Raw genomic sequence first — 18514 nt, forward strand, 5'->3', positions numbered from 1 at the left:
GGGTCCACAGAAAGAGCCTGAGCTGCTCTCTAAAGGTGTCATTTCCAAGGCGTTCTTTCTGGGCATTAAAACAAGTCTCTCTGCTCCCTTTTGCTGAGCCTTTCCTCCAGCAGCCTGGCTTTCAGGCTTTCTGGCCTGATCCTTGCAGGATTACACTCCCCAGGCCATCTGCCTGGGATCTAAGGAGGGCCTCTCTGCTCCCTTCTCTCCCTGAATTCAGGCTGCCCTTTAACCCAGCAGACCTGGTAATGAGGGTACCTCTATACTGAAAAAACAAGCAAACAAAAAACCCTGCAGCAGAGGATCTCAGACCTGAGTCAACTGTCTCAGGTTCATGCTATGGGGCTAAAAATAGCAGTGTAGATGTTCCTGCTTGGGCTGGAACGTGGGATCTGAAACCCTCCCCCATCACTGTGTTTCAGGCCCAAGTGGGAATGTCTACATTGCTATTTTTAACCTCAGAGCGTGAGACCCTTGTGCGTCGAGTCAGTTGACCAGGGATCCGGGACTCACGGCCACGGGTGTTTTTTTGTTTTGTTTTTGTTTTTATTTTTTGCAATGTAGATGTACCATGAGTCACCAAGCTTCTACCATCTGACCCCAGGACATAGTCCCTTCAGTAGGGGAGAGGGAGGATGAGCCTGGGACAGGGTGCAGGTGAGCCCCAGCCCTCCTGAAAGATCAGCTCACCATGTGGCAGCTACCCCAAATCCCTAGCTGCCTTTGAAAATGTGGACATACAGGGTACAGGATGTGTGCTACTCTCATTGATTTCAGTGGCAAAATTTCCATTGCATTCAATGGGAGCTGTGTTGGGCCTTCGATAGAAAAAAACAACATATGGAAGGGATGAAAGGAAGCAATGTTATTGTGAAGTGACTGAGAATAGACTTACTGATCACTGGGGGCTTAACAGACATGTAGCTTGGTGGGGGGAAGCAAAGGCTGGTAGAAGGGCTGGGGGGCTGCCAGAGTCTGAATTTCTGGCAAAGGACTTTCCATAGATTCATCTTCCTTTTCTCATTCGCAGCTAATGTTCTAAAGAGTTGTTTCCCTTTTCTGAAACACTAAAGAGGAAGCATTTTGTTTTTCTGTCACATGATAGATTGAGCACAAAGCTTACAATGTACAAATCCACTTCCAGGTCTCCAGGACATTTGGACAGTTTTGAAAATTGTTCCCAGATGTTCTGTCTCTCTCTCTTACTAGGCATATGTAAGATTAAGAATATCTTAATGTCCCAAAAACCTTTTACTTCGTTCCCTAGAAAAAAACATGAAAACAAAGTTGTGGAACTAAGTTGTTGGGTACTGATCATACACACTGGTTGTATTTCAGAGCTCTGGGACTTAAACAGGACATCAGTCTTTCATAGCCCATCTGGATACCTTGGTCTTCACACAATGCTGCTGGATGAATATCAAGAGCGACTGTTTGTAGGAGGAAGGGATCTTGTGTATTCTCTCAGCTTGGACCGCGTCAGCGAGAACTACAGAGAGGTGCGGTAACATAAAATAGTGCATGGCATGTGATTCTGCATGAGAATAACTTCCTAGGGCTGGGGGACTTGGATGGCTCAGGTGACTGGAAATGGGATAGTGGATGTTTTCACGTTTAAAGTTAAAAATGAAATTTCTCTCTTTTTTTTTAAACTAAATTAATACCCACGATCACTTGACCTGCAAGACATTGGTATAAATAAATATTTCTCACACTATTTCAGCTTGTTTATTTTGTGCATTCGACAGCATTTTGTTTGCAGTTGATTGAACTGTTTCCCTCGTATAGTCTTTCCCACAGCAATGGGGGGAAGGGAATGCATTTAAAAAAACACAGAAGTACACAAATTGGAAGGGGCCTAGATTTCAAGTTGACTATGACCCTTTAAGTCACTGGCTCAAAGCCAAACTACATGAGCAGTGGCTGAAAGTTGGTATCATTTGTAGCCTGTTCAACGGTTTATGGGAGAAGACTTGGTGGTTTCTACTGAAAAGGTTTGCACATTACAAAATCATTGCTTATAGTCTAAGTGGCAGTCTAAGTGGAGAGGCCTCCAATGAATGGGGATGGAGACTGAACTCCTTCCTGACCCCTGAGTTTCAGACTGGAAGCACATTGACAGAGCAGTGTAAGGACGGGTCCACAGTACACACTGTGCTCGCCTGCTCTGTGGATAAAGGATTTTTAAATCTGGCCCTTTTCAACATCATCAAATTCACTTCACAATAAATAAGTAAATAAAACAGTGTTAGAAAAATATCTTGATCTGATTTCCATGGTGTACCAACCCTTCGACAATGCGCAGCTTACGCAAATACTCAGGAGACAAGTGTATTAACGTGGCTATGTAGGAAATAAAATGTTAGGACTCCACAAAGCACAGTGATACACACAGGGCCTTACTCTTCCACTGTAAGATGGGCGTTAACTGCCCTTGCATTTGTTAGAAATTGCTCATATCCTGTGATACATTTAAGAAGTGTCTGTTTCTATAAAGTAACCAATCTTTCAATTAAGAGTAAATCAGCATAAGAAGAGATGACAGCATAGAACATTTAATGCTTCTGTCCAACCATCTTAACCATCTTGTCCCATCTGGACACACTCTTCAGGCTCTCGTTCCAGGGACTTTAGAAGAAAGATTAGCCATTTATTCTGAAACTCCACCCTCTGTCTGGAGGCCTGTGCACAGAGTATATCAAATTAGTGGCAACTTTTTTTTAATGATAGGCGAAAGATCAGAAACTGGAATAAATGTTCAGCCTGACTGAACATATTTGGAAACATGACCTCACTGGGCTTGGTGCCTCAGAATTAAACTTTCATAAGCTCTTTGGCTTTTCCTGTTGGTTATCCTAGAGTGCATTGCAGATATCCAGTCCAAAGTCAAGAGGGCAGAGTAGAGAGACTTTGACTGCCAACGATTTTATCAGCAAAGATGTAGACGGAAGGCACTTCATCAGACGTTTTCACATTATAAATTTAGAGTGAAGTTTGAGTGATCCGGTTCATGCATTTCTACCTAAGGATCTCATCAAGCTGTAATTAATGGTATATTAATTAGCCATTTGAACTTTTCTTTCATGTTGCAAACACTCATTGAATTAATCTAAGACACAGTTATAAACCACAGAGAGTATAATTACCATTCCAAAATGATACTGTGAAGGAGAAAAAAAAAGAGGAAAGGCAAATGTATCTATTTCAGTCCTGTCTCTGGTAAAAGAGACAAGTTTCCAGAAGCAGCAGGGAAATGTAAAGCTAGTGACTCTGGACCATATTTTATAAATCTCCTTTTGTCTTTGGTATCCTTAAAAAATGGTGAAAGAAGTTTGTTGCAGTGTTCCCCATGTCTCCATGCCATGGAATATGAAGAGAGTTTTTATTACCTCTGGCCTTAAATCTGAGACATGGAGATTATCTAGAAAAACAAAACAAAACAAAAACCCTTTTCATCACAGATGTATCCCCTCTGTCAGAAAACAGGCCAAGAATTCCTTAGAATATTCAGCTATGATGGGCTGGCTCTATTGTTTTCGCCGACCCAAGCAGCGCGCCGAATTCCCGCCACGGATGGCGGGGGCAGTCCATGCACCGTTAGGGCAGCACGCGCATTTCCACGGCGGCAGCAATTCAGCATCAGCTTCTGTCTTCAGCCAGAAGACAGAAGCTGGGCTGCCGCAGACAGCTGAACATAGAAGCTGCTGCCGAATCACCGCCGCCACGGAAACGCGTGTTCCATCCTAACGGCACATGGACTGCCCCTGCCGTCCACGGTGGCAATTCGGCGCACTGCTTGGGGGCAAAAACACACTGACTGCCACCCCTTGCAGATTGCCACCCCAAGCACCTGCTTGGAATGCTGATGCCTGAAGTCGGCCCTGGCTATGATGAGTCCATTAGGAGCTCCTCTGAAAAAAGCAATAAAGTACTAGATGGATGTAAAATGATTTTTGTGTTTATTGACTGCCAAAATAATCCAGCAAATCTAAAATAACTTAATTGGTGGAGAATTTGAGGTGTGCACTGTGTGGAGTCTACATGTTAAAGACATCTATTCTGTTTCCCAGAGTTTGATTCCCTAACACCACCAAATTTAGAATATAGAGTACATTTGTACCTGTAGGTGACTAAATATGAATGCATTTCTCTTTCTAAGGCCTGGACTACACTAGCAGGGGGGTTCGAACTAAGATACGCAACTTCAGCTACGCTATTCGCATAGCTGAAGTTGAAGTATCTTAGTTCGACTTACCTGGCCATCCTCATGGTGGCGAGTCGACTGCCGCGGTTCCCCCATCGACTACACTTACTCCTCCTGCCGAGGTGGAGTACGGGTGTCAATTTGCGGATCGATTTATAGCGTCCAGACGAGACATGATAAATCGATCCCCGATACATCGAACACTACCTGCCGATCCAGCGGGTAGTATAGACATACCCTAACAACATTAAAAAATCTTCATTTATTGTCCTGGGAACCTTTTAAATCATTTTAAGAATCAATACAATTAAAACCAACAACAAGCTCTCAGGAAGCAGTCTTGTGGCTAAAGCATTGGATTAGGTATTTAGGAGACGCGTAGAGTTCGACTTCTCGGAGTTCGAACTATCGCGTCTAATCTAGACGCGATAGTTCGAACTCTGAACGTGCTCCCGTCGACTCCGGAACTCCACCACTGCGAACGGTGGTGGCGGAGTCGACGGGGGAGCCGCGGACTTCGATCCCGCGGCGTCTGGACAGGTAGGCAGTTCGAACTAAGGTAGTTCGACTTCAGCTACGCTATTCGCGTAGCTGAAGTCACGTACCTTAGTTCGACACCCCCCCCAGTGTAGACCAGGCCTTAGAGGAGGCCTGTATGGTGTTATATATTATTCGTATCACTGTGGTGGAGTCTCCATCTCTTGAAGTCTTCAAATCAAGGTTTGAAGACTGGTTGCCTTTCTGGACAGTTATTGGGTTCAATACAGAGGTAATTGGATGAAACTTAATTGGCTTGTGATATACAGGAGATCAAACTATGTGATCTTCTGACCTTAAATTGCATGAATCTGTAGCTCATAACACTTCTCCAAACTGACCTAGACTTTGGAAGAAGTGAGGGTGTTATTCAGAGACACTAAGCATGGTTCGAGCTCTGATAAAAACATTTGCTCTGCCTGAATTTCCTCAGAGTGGTTGCTTTATGTGGAGTTAAACCAGGTGTGAGTTTAGCCCAGCTATCAGTGCAATCGTACTATTCCACATGCTTATTCCTTTGAAAAGTATATTTTTAAAGTAGCCTTTTCCTACCTTTTCAGCTCACTGTTAGCAGAAAGGATCATGTGCCATGGGTTCTTTAGAGATTAAAATAATGTTGTACTAGAAGTAAAACATTATTGAAGATGCAATGTACAAATGTGCTTCAGATGGTGACTCAGAGTAATGACAGTTATTGAATAATTCTGTCCAAACAGAAGGTCAAGCATGAAGCCCAATAAAGTGTGTGTTAGTATAATATTATTCCAGCTCAGATGCTCTGGAGAAATCTCCCAACTACAGCTAATGCCAGCATGCCAAGTGATTGCAATCCTGGCATAGCCCCAATTCAGAGTTAAGGCTGTAGTCATCATATATAAAGTTACAAATTTAAACACCCAGAAAAATAACATGCAGAGGGTTAAAGGCTACCATTTACAGCCAGTTAGTATCTGGCTTAGTATGCAGTGCAAATGCAGCCTACATTAGCACTGTTAAAGAAAATTCAACATAGGCATATGGATATACAGTGTTAAAATGTGTACGGATTTGCTATCTCTATGTATAGTCATTCTAACAGTGCCTAGAATCTGTCTGTCCTACATCCCAGATGAGTGCCCTAACCATTGGGCTATAGGCTCATTCTCATTCTTGCCTCACAACTATTTAATATTCTGTAGCTTAGTGGTTAGGACACCGACCTGGGAGGTCAGAGACCCTGCGTTTAAATCACTGCTCTAAATCAAGCAGAGTAGGGATTTGAACTCATCTCATTTACACTCTAGGTGAATGCTCTTACCATAGGGCTATTGGGTGTAAGAGTGCTACCGCCTCTGGCTTTGTTTTGGAATGCCTCCCAGATTGGGCCCTGCAGGCAAGATAGACTGGGGAATGCCTAGTTTGGGGATCCCATTAGGACTTAAGTGTGGGTATCAGAACTTACGCAGCTTTGAGCATGCCCATCAGCAGATATAGGAGGTTTTGCTGGTGGAAATTTAGGTGTCTTAGCAGCACCTGAGAAGGGATTTTGATGGAGGTATTTAATGTGACATTTTACATTTTGGATGGAGGTATTTAATGTGACAGGGCTAGATCCACAAAGGGATTTATGAAGCTCAGATATAAAAAGGTTTCATTTAAAAACATTTTGCAGATAAAATAATAATCTGCGAGTGGAATAGGACAAACCTTAATGTCAAAAGTCACTTCCCACTATTTATCTGTGAATTTCCAAGCAGAAATCTTATTTTCGTTGAGCTGAAAATGGTATCACCCTAAGTGGAGACATTTTTGTTTTCAGTTCTTAAAGTGCTAAGAAGTGAAATTATCAGGCTAGTCCACCCAGGTCGTAGTTTCACATATTTTTCATCCATACAAAGTGGAATGAAACAAAATTCTATAGCATAGGTTAAGTGAAAAGCCACTTGTGACATTTGGCTTTGCTTGCAATAATTGACACTAAGCGGCTGATCCTGCCTTTAGTGAGATTAATAGCTAAATTCTCATTTACTTCAGTGGGAGCTGAATTCTGTCCTAAGTGATGTTTAGAGCAGGAAACAAGTGCTTTTCAAATTGGTGTTCAATGGGAAAGTGTTTAAAGTCTTTGGATATTAAGTGGGCACAGTTGTACTGAATTAGTACAAAATGCTTTGGTGCATGGATTTCCCTTCAATTCAGAGAACCAATATTGAGTTTCCTCCACTATCTGATGGAGACGACCGCCAGGAGAAATTAAATTCCTCCTTATAGACCTATATAGTTAACTTGTATAGTCAGAAACCTTTTGGCAAAAATTGGAATATTTAGTTTAATAACTGTTCTGAAAACTGGAATATTACAAAACATTATAAAATATTTCTGTATAGACTGTAGCAACGAAAACTGTACATTGAAAGTGGTGAATCTTTTAACCCCATCCAAAGAGGAAAAGCTGTATTGGCTGTGAATTATACACATTTATATCCCCACTTAAATGATCTTGTGTTATTTCAGATACATTGGCCCAGTACACCCCGGCAGGCAGAAGAATGCACAATTAAAGGAAGAGATGCTGTAAGTATGATTAATTGCAAATTAATTACCTTTTAATTAGAGATGGGGTTGAACCAGAAACTTGGATCGAAGCATCCTTTAATTTTTGAGTGTTCAAAATCAAGATCCAATTCTGAATGTTGCAGTGTGGATCTATAGCATGACTATTGTTAGCACATTAAGCCACTGGTTTAATTGCTTTCAAGACCAAGCAATAACTGAGCAACAAACACACTGGCTCCTACTACCACAGGTGGGTTTTCTTTGGAGGTTTCACACCTAGTAATGGCCAGGCCCGGCACTGCTTAGTTCATGAGATGTGATAGGACTGGCATCAGAATGAAAGCCATTTGCTAACGGAGGTTGATAGTTCTGTTTCTTCTTTTTCTCATGCAAGATCTCATTTACTCAAGATTGAGGAAATCCGAACTTTCTTATCCTCACAAATCCATTTCAACCAAATCTCGCCATTTTCCCACCACAACAATCCATTCCTTACTTTCTGTCCCACATGCTGAAACTCTCATCCAATTCCATATTAACATCTATTTTGAGTACTACAACCTCTTAATTTTAGGCCTCTCTGATACTAACTTAGCCATCGCCACCCCCTCTACAACATGACTGCTAAAATTATCTCCCTCATCTCATCTGTCATTCTGAACATATCATCTCTAGCCTCCCCTTCAAGTTCTGCAGTAGCTTGAATAATGGCCTTGTCTCCTATCACATCTTCCCTCTTCACCCACTGTTGGTTGCCAGTAATGCCAGTCTAGACACCCTATTGATTTTTCTTTTTACATGCCTATCGCCCTGCCTTTGTCCATATTGTCATGTGCATGGAATATCATCCTATCCTGGTTCTCCAAGCTGCAGCCTCTCTTGATGCTAATCTCTCCTAAAGACTAGACTACTTCTTACAGCATACCCACAAGAAGCAAGTTAAATTAATAGTAATATATAAAATGCACTGTAAGTTACATCCACCCCTGTGGTCTGCTATCCCCATACAAAGGCCTGTGGGACTTTAATAGGGATCAGTGCAAGGTTGCCGGGGCTCACACCCGTACAGAGTTCCCATTTGGCACCATAGACTGAAAATTCTTGGGGCACAAATGATATTTATTTAGTACAGCATCAGGTTCATTGTCAGCACCTAATGAATGCACCTGCCACTGAGCTAGGTAACACTGGACGAGAGGATGTCAAAAGGCCAGAGATACTTTTGATGTGTGAAAATACAGCAAACAGTCAAGCGCAAACACAGCCACAACAAATATTGTCAGTGACGCCTAGGAAGCTGTAAACATCAATAGTCAATAATAGCATGAAAAACATACTACTCATCTGCCTTGAGGGCATGGAAGCACCAGTTTTGAGAAATGAACAACCAAGCTATCTCACTCCTTACACATTTGAAGCTGAAGTGAACCTTGCTGAAGTTTCTAAAATGTTCAATAGACTTTTTTCAGCCCTCATTTCACTGAGGTTACCTGCAATAGCAGGAGACTGGACTCGATGACCCAGGATATCTCCTCCAGTCCTATGTCAATATATATATGAGATTAATAAGAATGGGACCTTTTCAGCTTGGAAAAAAAGACAACTAAGGGGGGATATGATAGAGGTCTATAAAATCATGACTGCTGTGGAGAAAGTAAATAAGGAAGTGTTATTTACTCCTTCTCATAACACAAGAACTAGGGGTCACCAAATGAAATTAATAGGCAGCAGGTTTAAAACAAACAAAAGGAAGTATTTTTTCACACAACACACAGTCAACCTGTGGAAATCTTTGCCAGAGGATGTTGTGAAGGCCAAGACTATAACATGGTTAAAAAAAGAACTGGATAGTTCTTCTTCGAGTGATTGCTCCTATGCATTCCATTGTAGGTGTGCGCGCCGCGCGTGCACGGCTCTCCGGAACATTTTTACCCTAGCAACTCCGGCGGGCCGGCTGGCGCCCCCTGGAGTGGCGCCGCTATGGCGCCCATTATATACCTCAGCCGGCCCGTCCGCTCCTCAGTTCCTTCTTCCCGCCCGTGACGGCAGTTGGAACAGTGGAGTGCTCCCTTACCTCCACAACCCTAGTGTTTTCTCCATAGTTATAGTGTATATAGTGTTAGTAATTAGTTAAGTTCTTGTTATAGTTGTATATATATATAGTGTATAGTGTTAGTAGTTAGGGAATTAGAGGGCTTAACCCTCTTCTTCCGCCCCGGTGCGGGCGTATGCCCGGAGCACCGGGATTCAAGCCCTGCGCGGCTTGCCAGCGGCCCATGCCGGTCAGCGACCCGCACGACTCCTGCCTCCGCTGCCTCGGAGAGTCGCATAGACCAGATAAGTGCCCGATTTGTGTGGCCTTTAAGCCTCGTACGAGGAAGGAGCGGGACTCCCGGCTGAAACAATTACTGATGGAGTCTGCGCTCCAACCTCCGGCGCCGGCTCCATCGGCGCCAAAGCCTACCTCGACGAGCAGCGCACCGGCAGCACCGAGCCGCTCCGGTACCGAGCCGGCACCGAAGACCCGGCGCCGCTCCCTCTCCCCGGGGAGGAAGCACAAGGTGCCGAAGACGGCCACTGCAAAACAGCAGCGGAAGCCGTTAGCCCAGCCGCCTCCGACGTAAACGGTGCAGGCTGAGGCAGTGCACGCAAAGTGCACCGGGACGTTGACTCCGGCGCCGCAAGGCCCGTCGAGTCCGGCACCGCCCAGCTCCCCGGTGCCCACCGAGGAGGAGCTGAGGATCCCGTCGACGCCTGAGGCGTTCGCGACGGCGAGGGAGCTAATCGACCTGACGTCGGCTCCGTCCCATCAGCCGCCGGCACCAACGGTGCGGACACTTAAGTCCCTCGGCAAGCCTGCGATGATTCGTCCTCCATCCCCGGGCGACTGAGGCGACCGCGGCTCCAGGATCCGGACTCGATCCCGGTCCCTCTCGCGGAGACGGTCACCGCCGCACCGCTCCCCATCCCGCCGGCGATCGACATCGCGACGCCTCTCAGCGTCTCGGCACCGGTCGCAGTCCCAGCACCGCTCTCCATCGCGGGGCCGGTCGTACTCCCGGCGGCACTCCAGGTCCCGGTCGAGAAGTCACCGGCACCGCAGCAGGTCCGCGTCCAGGCACCGCGGACATCATCGGGGCTCCCGCAGCCGTTCAAGGCGCCGCAGATCGAGATCAAGATCGGTTTCCCGGCACCGCCGGTCGAGCTCCCGGCGCCGCCGGTCGAGCTCCCGCCGCCGCAGGTCGACCTCCCGGCGCCGTCGATCTCCTTCCCGGCACCGGAGATCTAGCTCCCGTCGCTCCAGCTCCCGGCACCGTGCGGATCGAAGGTCCCGCTCACCAGTTGCCTCCCGAGACAGCCGGCACCGACCTTCGGCACCGGAGGCTCGTCTCACGCCGGCGCCTGATGCCCGCCCAGGCGCCGCCACTGCTCCACCCTGGCCTTCAAGGGAACCCTCCGTGGCCTCCCCTCAGGGCAGTGCGGTGGACTTCAGAGCCGGGTCACTTCCACCGGACCATGGACCCCAGTATTGGGGGCATTGGGTACCCTGGGCGCAGTATGAGCAGGCACCTCCCCTGCCACCCAGACAGCCGGGCTCGGTGCGGTCGGTGCCAGTGGCCACCATCAGTAGACCCCCCCTGTCTCCACCGACTCAAGCCGATGCCCACGACCCGCCTTTAGGGCAGGACTCACTGCCACCAGATCACCAGGCGGTGGAACAGCAACATGAGGAGGTGCTGCCGGGCCACTCCTCATCCTCCTCTCCCGATGAGGCGGTGGCAGGGGCGTCGCCATCAGAGCCCCCGCCTATTGACCTCAGGGCGCACCAGGACCTCCTCCGAAGGGTGGCAAAAGCCATTAATTTGCCCATCGACGAGGTCCAAGAGGTCGAGGACCCTATTACCGATGTGGTGGGAGACGAGACCCCCGTCAGAGTGGCGCTCCCGTTTATCCGCACCATCCAGAAAAACAATACCACCATTTGGCAGTCACCTTCCTCCGTCACCCCCACGGCGCGCGGTGTGGAAAGGAAGTATTCGGTCCCGCCCAAGGGGTACGAATATCTGTACGTACACCCCACCCCAGACTCACTGGTGGTCCAGTCAGTCAATGACCGCGAGCGTCACGGTCAACCTGCCGCTGCGCCGAAGTCCAAGGAGGCCCGGCGCATGGACTTATTGGGGCGTAAGGTTTATTCGGCGGGGGGTCTCCAACTCCGCATCGCTAACCAGATGGCCCTCTTGTCCAGATATGCGTTTAATATCTTGGGGTGCCTCGCGAAATTCAAGGAGCTGACCCCTCAGGACTCCTGCCCCGAGTTCTCGGCGCTGCTGGAAGAGGGCAAGTTAACCTCCAGAACCCTGATTAAAGCGGCCGTGGACGCAGCGGACTCAGGGGCTAGAACGGTGGCATCCGGAGTGACGATGCGCCGCATTGCGTGGTTGCAGTCTTCCACCCTCCCACCGGAGGTCCAGTACACCCTCCAGGACCTCCCGTTTGACATGCAGGGCCTGTTTTCCAAAAAAACGGACGCCAGAATTCAGACCCTAAAAGACGGGAGGGTCGCAATACGGACGCTGGGCATGCACACGCCGGCCACGCAGAGGCGTTCGTTCCGTCAGCAGCCCTACCGGCCCTTCAACCACGCCAGGACTCGGCCGTTTAACAATCGCTGCATGGCCCCCTTCCGCCGTAGACCGTCGGGGGGGTGGCGCAACCAGGCTCAGGGCTCGTCCAAGGCTCCACAGGCGCAGAAGCCGGCCTTTTGATGGGACGCCCGAGGACGGCCCACCACTCTTTCCCCAGGATCCATCCCGTTTGTTTTCGAATCGTCTTTCCCGCTTCCTTCCGGCGTGGTCTGCTATAACATCGGACAGCTGGGTCCTCTGCACCGTCCAGCACGGCTACCGCCTACTGTTTATTTCGCCCCCTCCCTCCCACCCACCTTCCCCGTCCCTCTTCAGGGACCCCTCTCACGAGCAAGTCCTCTTACAGGAGGTCCAGTCTCTGTTGAGCGTGGGTGCCATCGAGGAGGTGCCTCCCTGCAGGCGGGGCAGGGGATTCTACTCCAGATATTTCCTTATTCCCAAGGCGAAAGGAGGCCTTCGTCCCATCTTAGACCTCCGGGAGCTCAACAGGTACCTGTGCAAGCTCAAGTTTCGGATGGTAACCTTGGGAACCATTATCCCTTCCTTGGATCCGGGAGACTGGTTTGCCGCCCTCGACATGAAGGATGCTTACTTTCATGTGGCAATTTACCCCCCCCACAGACGCTACCTGCGCTTCATGGTCAACGAGACCCACTACCAATTTGCGGTGTTACCCTTCGGCCTCTCCACTGCCCCGAGGGTATTCACCAAATGCATGGCGGTCGTGGCCGCAGCTCTCCGCCGGCGCGGAATCCACGTGTACCCATATCTCGACGACTGGCTGATTCGGGGTCGCTCTCAAGAGTTGGTGGCAGCTCAGGTGTCCGAGATACTGCACCTGTTCCGGTCTCTCGGCCTCCTCGTCAACGCCGAGAAGTCCCAATTAGTTCCGGCACAGCGCCTGGAGTTCATAGGAGCGGTCCTCGACTCCAACCTCGCCAGAGCCTGCCTCCCTCGTCCTCGCCACGAGACGATGGTCTCGCTCATCCGGGCCCTGCAGGTCTTCCCTTCCACGACGGTGCGGTCCTGCCTCCGCCTGCTGGGTCACATGGCGGCGTGCACTTTTGTGACCGCGAACGCGAGGCTGAGGCTTCGTCCGTTCCAGATGTGGCTGACGTCAGTGTACCGCCCCCACTGCGACCCTATAGATATGGTGGTCACGGTCTCGGACCCCACTCTCCGGACGCTCACCTGGTGGCTGGATCCGGAGGTAGTCTGCGCAGGGGTTCCGTTCCGCCCCCCTCGCCCGTCGGCCACCCTGACCACAGACGCTTCGGCGCTTGGATGGGGGGCCCACATGGGAGACCTGCACACCCAGGGTCTCTGGTCGGCCCAGGAACTCTCCCTCCACATCAACGTTCGGGAGTTGAGAGCGATCCGCTTAGCTTGTTTCACCTTTCTAGCACACCTCCGGGACCGCTGCGTAGCGGTGTACACGGACAACACAGCGGCCATGTTCTATCTGATCAAGCAGGGCGGGGCCCGATCCTCCCCGCTGTGCAAGGAGGCGATGCTCCTCTGGGACCTGTGCGTGACCCACTCGATTCGCCTCGAAGCCTTCTTTCTACCAGGAGTGCAGAACACGCTGGCCGACCGTCTGAGCAGGTCCTTCGCCTCCCACGAGTGGTCCCTTCGCCCAGATGTGGCTCACACCATCTTCCGGAGGTGGGGATTTCCCCAAATAGACCTGTTTGCCTCCAGGACCAACAGGAAGTGCCACAGGTTCTGTTCGTACCAGGGTCGGGCTCCGGACTCCATCTCCAATGCGTTCCTTATGCCCTGGACGGGCCCCCTCCTATACGCGTTCCCCCCGTTCCCGCTGGTCCACCGAGTGCTACTCAAGCTGCGGAGGGACAAGGCCCGCGTCATACTCGTCGCTCCGGCCTGGCCGAGGCAGCACTGGTATACCCTGCTCCTCGAGCTCTCGATTCGGGATCCCATTCCCCTGCCGTTATGGCCGGACCTCATCTCTCAGGACCTCGGCAGGCTTTGTCACCCGAACCTGCAGTCGCTACATCTTACAGCCTGGTTCCTGAGTGGTTGACCGACGCAGAAAGAGGTTGTTCGGCGGCGGTACAGCAAGTCCTGCTTGAAAGCAGGAAACCCTCGACACGCTCTACCTACCTCGCGAAGTGGAAACGCTTTGCGCTTTGGTGCGATCAGCGAGGTCTTAACCCGTTCTCGACCCCTATCCAGACAGTCCTCGATTACCTCTGGTACCTGAAAGGCCAAGGTCTTGCGATCTCGTCCCTGAAGGTGCACCTGGCGGCTCTGTCAGCCTTTCGGCCCGCTATAGATGGTCGCTCCGTCTTTTCCAACCCAATGGTTGCCCGCTTCCTCAAGGGATTAGACCGTCTCTACCCTCAGGTGCGTCCGCCTGCTCCGACTTGGGATCTGAACCTGGTTCTCACCCAGCTGATGCGGCCACCCTTCGAGCCCCTGGCCACGTGCTCTCTGCTCCATCTCACCTGGAAAACGGCCTTCCTCGTGGCAATCACATCCGCCAGACGAGTCTCCGAACTCCGCGCCCTGACAGCAGGTCCCCCATATACCGTCTTCCACGGGGACAAAGTGCAGCTTCGGCCACATCCGGCCTTCCTTCCCAAGGTGGTGTCGGCCTTCCATCTTAATCAGGAGATCTTCCTCCCGGTTTTCTTTCCAAAGCCGCACGCCTCACCTCGTGAGCAGCAGCTCCACACCCTGGACGTCCGTAGGGCCCTCGCCTTTTACATCGACCGGACAAAGTCCTTCCGGCGTTCCTCCCAGCTCTTTCTGGCAATGGCTGAGCGCATGAAAGGCGAGCCAGTTTCCTCACAACGGATTTCATCCTGGGTAACGTCCTGCATACGGGCGTGCTACGAGCTTGCTCGCGTCCCCCCCTGCCGACTCACTGCGCACTCGACCAGGGCGCACGCCTCATCGGCCGCCTTCCTGGCCCATGTTCCCATCCAGGACATCTGCAGAGCGGCCACATGGTCTTCAGTCCACACCTTCGCCTCCCACTACGCGTTGGTGCAGCAGTCTCGAGACGACGCAGCCTTCGGCTCTGCGGTACTACACTCCGCCACGTCTCATTCCGACCCCACCGCCTAGGTAAGGCTTGGGAATCACCTACAATGGAATGCATAGGAGCAATCACTCGAAGAAGAAAAGACGGTTACTCACCTGTAGTAACTGGTGTTCTTCGAGATGTGTTGCTCCTATCCATTCCAGACCCGCCCTCCTTCCCCACTGTCGGAATAGCCGGCAAGAAGGAACTGAGGAGCGGACGGGCCGGCTGAGGTATATAATGGGCGCCATAGCGGCGCCACTCCAGGGGGCGCCAGCCGGCCCGCCGGAGTTGCTAGGGTAAAAATGTTCCGGAGAGCCGTGCACGCGCGGCGCGCACACCTACAATGGAATGGATAGGAGCAACACATCTCGAAGAACACCAGTTACTACAGGTGAGTAACCGTCTTTTCACGGAGGATAGGTCCATCAAAGACTATTAGCTAGGATGGGCAGGGATGGTGTCCCTAGCCTCTGTTTGCCAGAAGCTGGGAATGGGTGACAGGGGATGGATCGCTTGATGATCACCTATTCTGTTCATTCCCTCTGGGACACCTGGCATTGGCCACTGTTGGAAGATGGGATATTGGGCTGGATGGACCTTTGGTATTGCCCAGTGTGGATATTCTCATTTTCATGTTTTTGTGCTTTTAAAATCAGTCTGGAAGCAGAAGTGGAGGGGGAAAAACATGAGAAGGACCTTCCTTGTGGTGATTTCTTCCCAATAAGAAGCAGGGAGTACCATGAAATCATAGGATAAGGCCTATTTAGTCTTCAGATTTCCAACCTGACTGGACCGAATCAAGCTGTTCCCAATATTACCCAAACTTTTGGAATTTATCTAACTTAGTCTGATTCTTGAAGCACTTGAGGTTTATCTATTACTCCCTCTCAGGAGAGGTTGGTATTACAATCAAAGCCCCATTTCCCTTTGCTCACAGTGCTTTTACAGATTATAGTTTATGATGTTTTGTCCCCAGCAGCAGTCTTACAGGTTTCTAGGGAAGTTAAATATTGATTCTCTTATAAAAATATACATTGTTCTTCTGCTATAATAGTTCAAACCCCCTGAAGTTTACAATAATGTTACTACAATCACTGAGGCCATTACCGTGGAACACTGCGATGTTTTTTCTCACAGGAATCCATGATTGATTATGAAATGCTCTATCATCAGTATAGCCAACCCCAAACAGTCAAAAATCATGAGTCAGGCCCCTCCAAAATCATGGGATTGACTTCAAACTCCATAAGATTTTTTTTAAGTAAGTTATGGGTCTTTTTATTTGATTGTGGTGTTTGAGTCTTTAGTGTTTCTGTTTTCCAGCTCTTCTCTGCAACCATGAGGGCTAGAAATTTACATTTTTTTAAATGAAAGCTTAAGATTCTAACCTAATCACATGACTCAAGGAGCTAGGACACTAAGAGTATGACTACATTGCAGCTTGAAGCATGCCTCCCAGCCCAGATAGACAGACAAGAGCTAGCATGCTAAAAAGAGCAAAGCATATATTTTGGGATGGGCAGCAGCGTGGGCTAGCCACATGAGTACCAGTCCACCCGACCTCTTGGGTTCATACTCAGGTGGCAAGCCCATGCCACTCTGCCTGTGCCACAATGTCCTTATTCTTATTTTTAGCGTGCTAGCTTGAGTATCTGTCTACCTGGACTGGGAAGCACACTCCCAGGGCAGTGTAGACATACCCTAAGAAAGACATCAACTACGATGAGAGTCACAATGTTAGATTTAGCAATATTGTCCCATAGAACACTAATAACACAAAAAATCATTCCTGATCCTATCCTGATCAGATTGAGCCTTGGATCATGAGTATATATAATGCTAGTAATTACAGGGAACTCGTAGAACTAAAATATTGATCTATTCAGTTTTCAACAGCTGAAGATGCTCAACTATCAACTGATGGTGTGGTCCAAGAGCCTCAACTGGGACAGAACAGACTCCAAACACTTTCTCCGTTTTATTCTCATTGTTTTCATAACCAGTTCAAGTGACCACATTATTCTATTGCTTATTTTAAACCTTCCCCTATGTCCTCCTTCTTTGCCATCTTTTTTGTTTTCTAATACCACTTTCTGCAAGATAAACCCTTTTATAAAATGTCCTTAAAAATAAATTCTTAGACCCCTTACCTTTCACTGCCTCAGCTTTTTGTCTTTGCTGCCACCTTTCCTACTTCGCTCTGAACGAAGCATATTATACATGATAAGATGTGTAAAACGTCTTAATAACCATAGAATCATAGAATCTCAGGGTTGGAAGGGACTTCAGGAGGTCATCTAGTCCAACCCCCTGCTCAAAGCAGGACCAATTCCCAACTAAATCATCCCAGCCAGGGCTTTGTCAAGCCTGACCTTAAAAACCTCTAAGGAAGGAAAAAAAACCTCTAAGGAAGGAACCATCTCAGTATCTAACACTTTTCTTCACCACCTCTTACACTGTAACACTACAGGCCCTCTTACAAGCTCTTAAGAGGTTATCAGTTCATCTTGTAGCAGTAAAACTTTAAGTATTGTAGTCATAAACACCATTGAAGAAAGCTTGTAAGAGACTAAATAGGACAATTGAATTGGGAAACCTTATTCTCGACAACATGTGCACAACCTTAAACTTGAGCTATGCTTTACTGATTTGGCTCAAGCCAAAATAAAACTCTGTTGCTTTAAATCCTGTGTGTCAACTGCAGACGTGCCAAATACAGAAACGGGGCTTGTTTATGGCTTAATTGGCTTGTGAATTGCTTGTTGGCTAGTTTTTGGCTGGTAGCTTGTTGCTTGTTGTAGCTTGTTGCTTCTTTTTCTGATCGGTTTCAGAGTCGCAGCCGTGTTAGTCTGTATCCGCAAAAAGAACAGGAGTACTTGTGGCACCTTAAAGACTAACAAATTTATTTGTAGCTTTCATGGGCTACAGCCCACTTAATCGGATGCATAGAATGGAACATATAGTGAGGAGATATGTATATGTATGTATATATATATATATATATCTTGTAATCCATCCCCCGTGAGTGTAGGAAGGATTAAGTATATGTAGACCGGCCACATAAGTACTTAGACAAGGGAAGCAGAGAGATTCCCATCTCTCAGAGGAAGTGGGGTTGTTTTCAAATTATCCTGACTACTAAGTTTCTCCTTTTCTTTTAAAAATAGGACGAATGTGCAAATTACATCCGTGTCCTTCACCGGTACAACAGAACACATCTCCTGGCCTGTGGTACGGGGGCTTTTGATCCCCTCTGCACTTTTATCAGAGTCGGACATCCATCAGAGGTAAGAAATATATTCTAGAGCCAGGACACTGTAGCAAACCCCTCCTATGGTTATATATAAGCACACAAATTTAAGCACAGTGGAGAAGTGATGTTCCCTATATACCATCCCATGTGCAACGACCACTCACAATCGTGGTTATAAGTGCAAAGACTGGTCCCTAATAATGTCTCCATAGGCAGCCACCCCTAAAGGAAGAAGTCCTACAGAATTCTAAGAAGTCCTATAGAATGTAATAAGCGTAATAACCTTG

General features: G+C 48.6%; 1 protein-coding gene across 1 annotated transcript in view; it reads left to right on the forward strand.

Moving 5' to 3' along the window:
- The window catches only part of SEMA3E (semaphorin 3E), a 230774-nt gene that overhangs the window by 118038 nt on the left and 94222 nt on the right, over positions 1–18514 (forward strand). Inside the window, exons 2-4 of the mRNA XM_044979219.1 lie at positions 1339–1499; positions 7232–7291; positions 18142–18261. Of these exons, the coding sequence (XP_044835154.1) occupies positions 1339–1499; positions 7232–7291; positions 18142–18261 (341 nt within the window). The remainder of the gene's footprint in view (positions 1–1338; positions 1500–7231; positions 7292–18141; positions 18262–18514) is intronic.

This window comes from Mauremys mutica, chromosome 1, assembly GCF_020497125.1.
Source record: "Mauremys mutica isolate MM-2020 ecotype Southern chromosome 1, ASM2049712v1, whole genome shotgun sequence".
Classification (NCBI taxonomy): Eukaryota; Metazoa; Chordata; order Testudines; family Geoemydidae; genus Mauremys; species Mauremys mutica.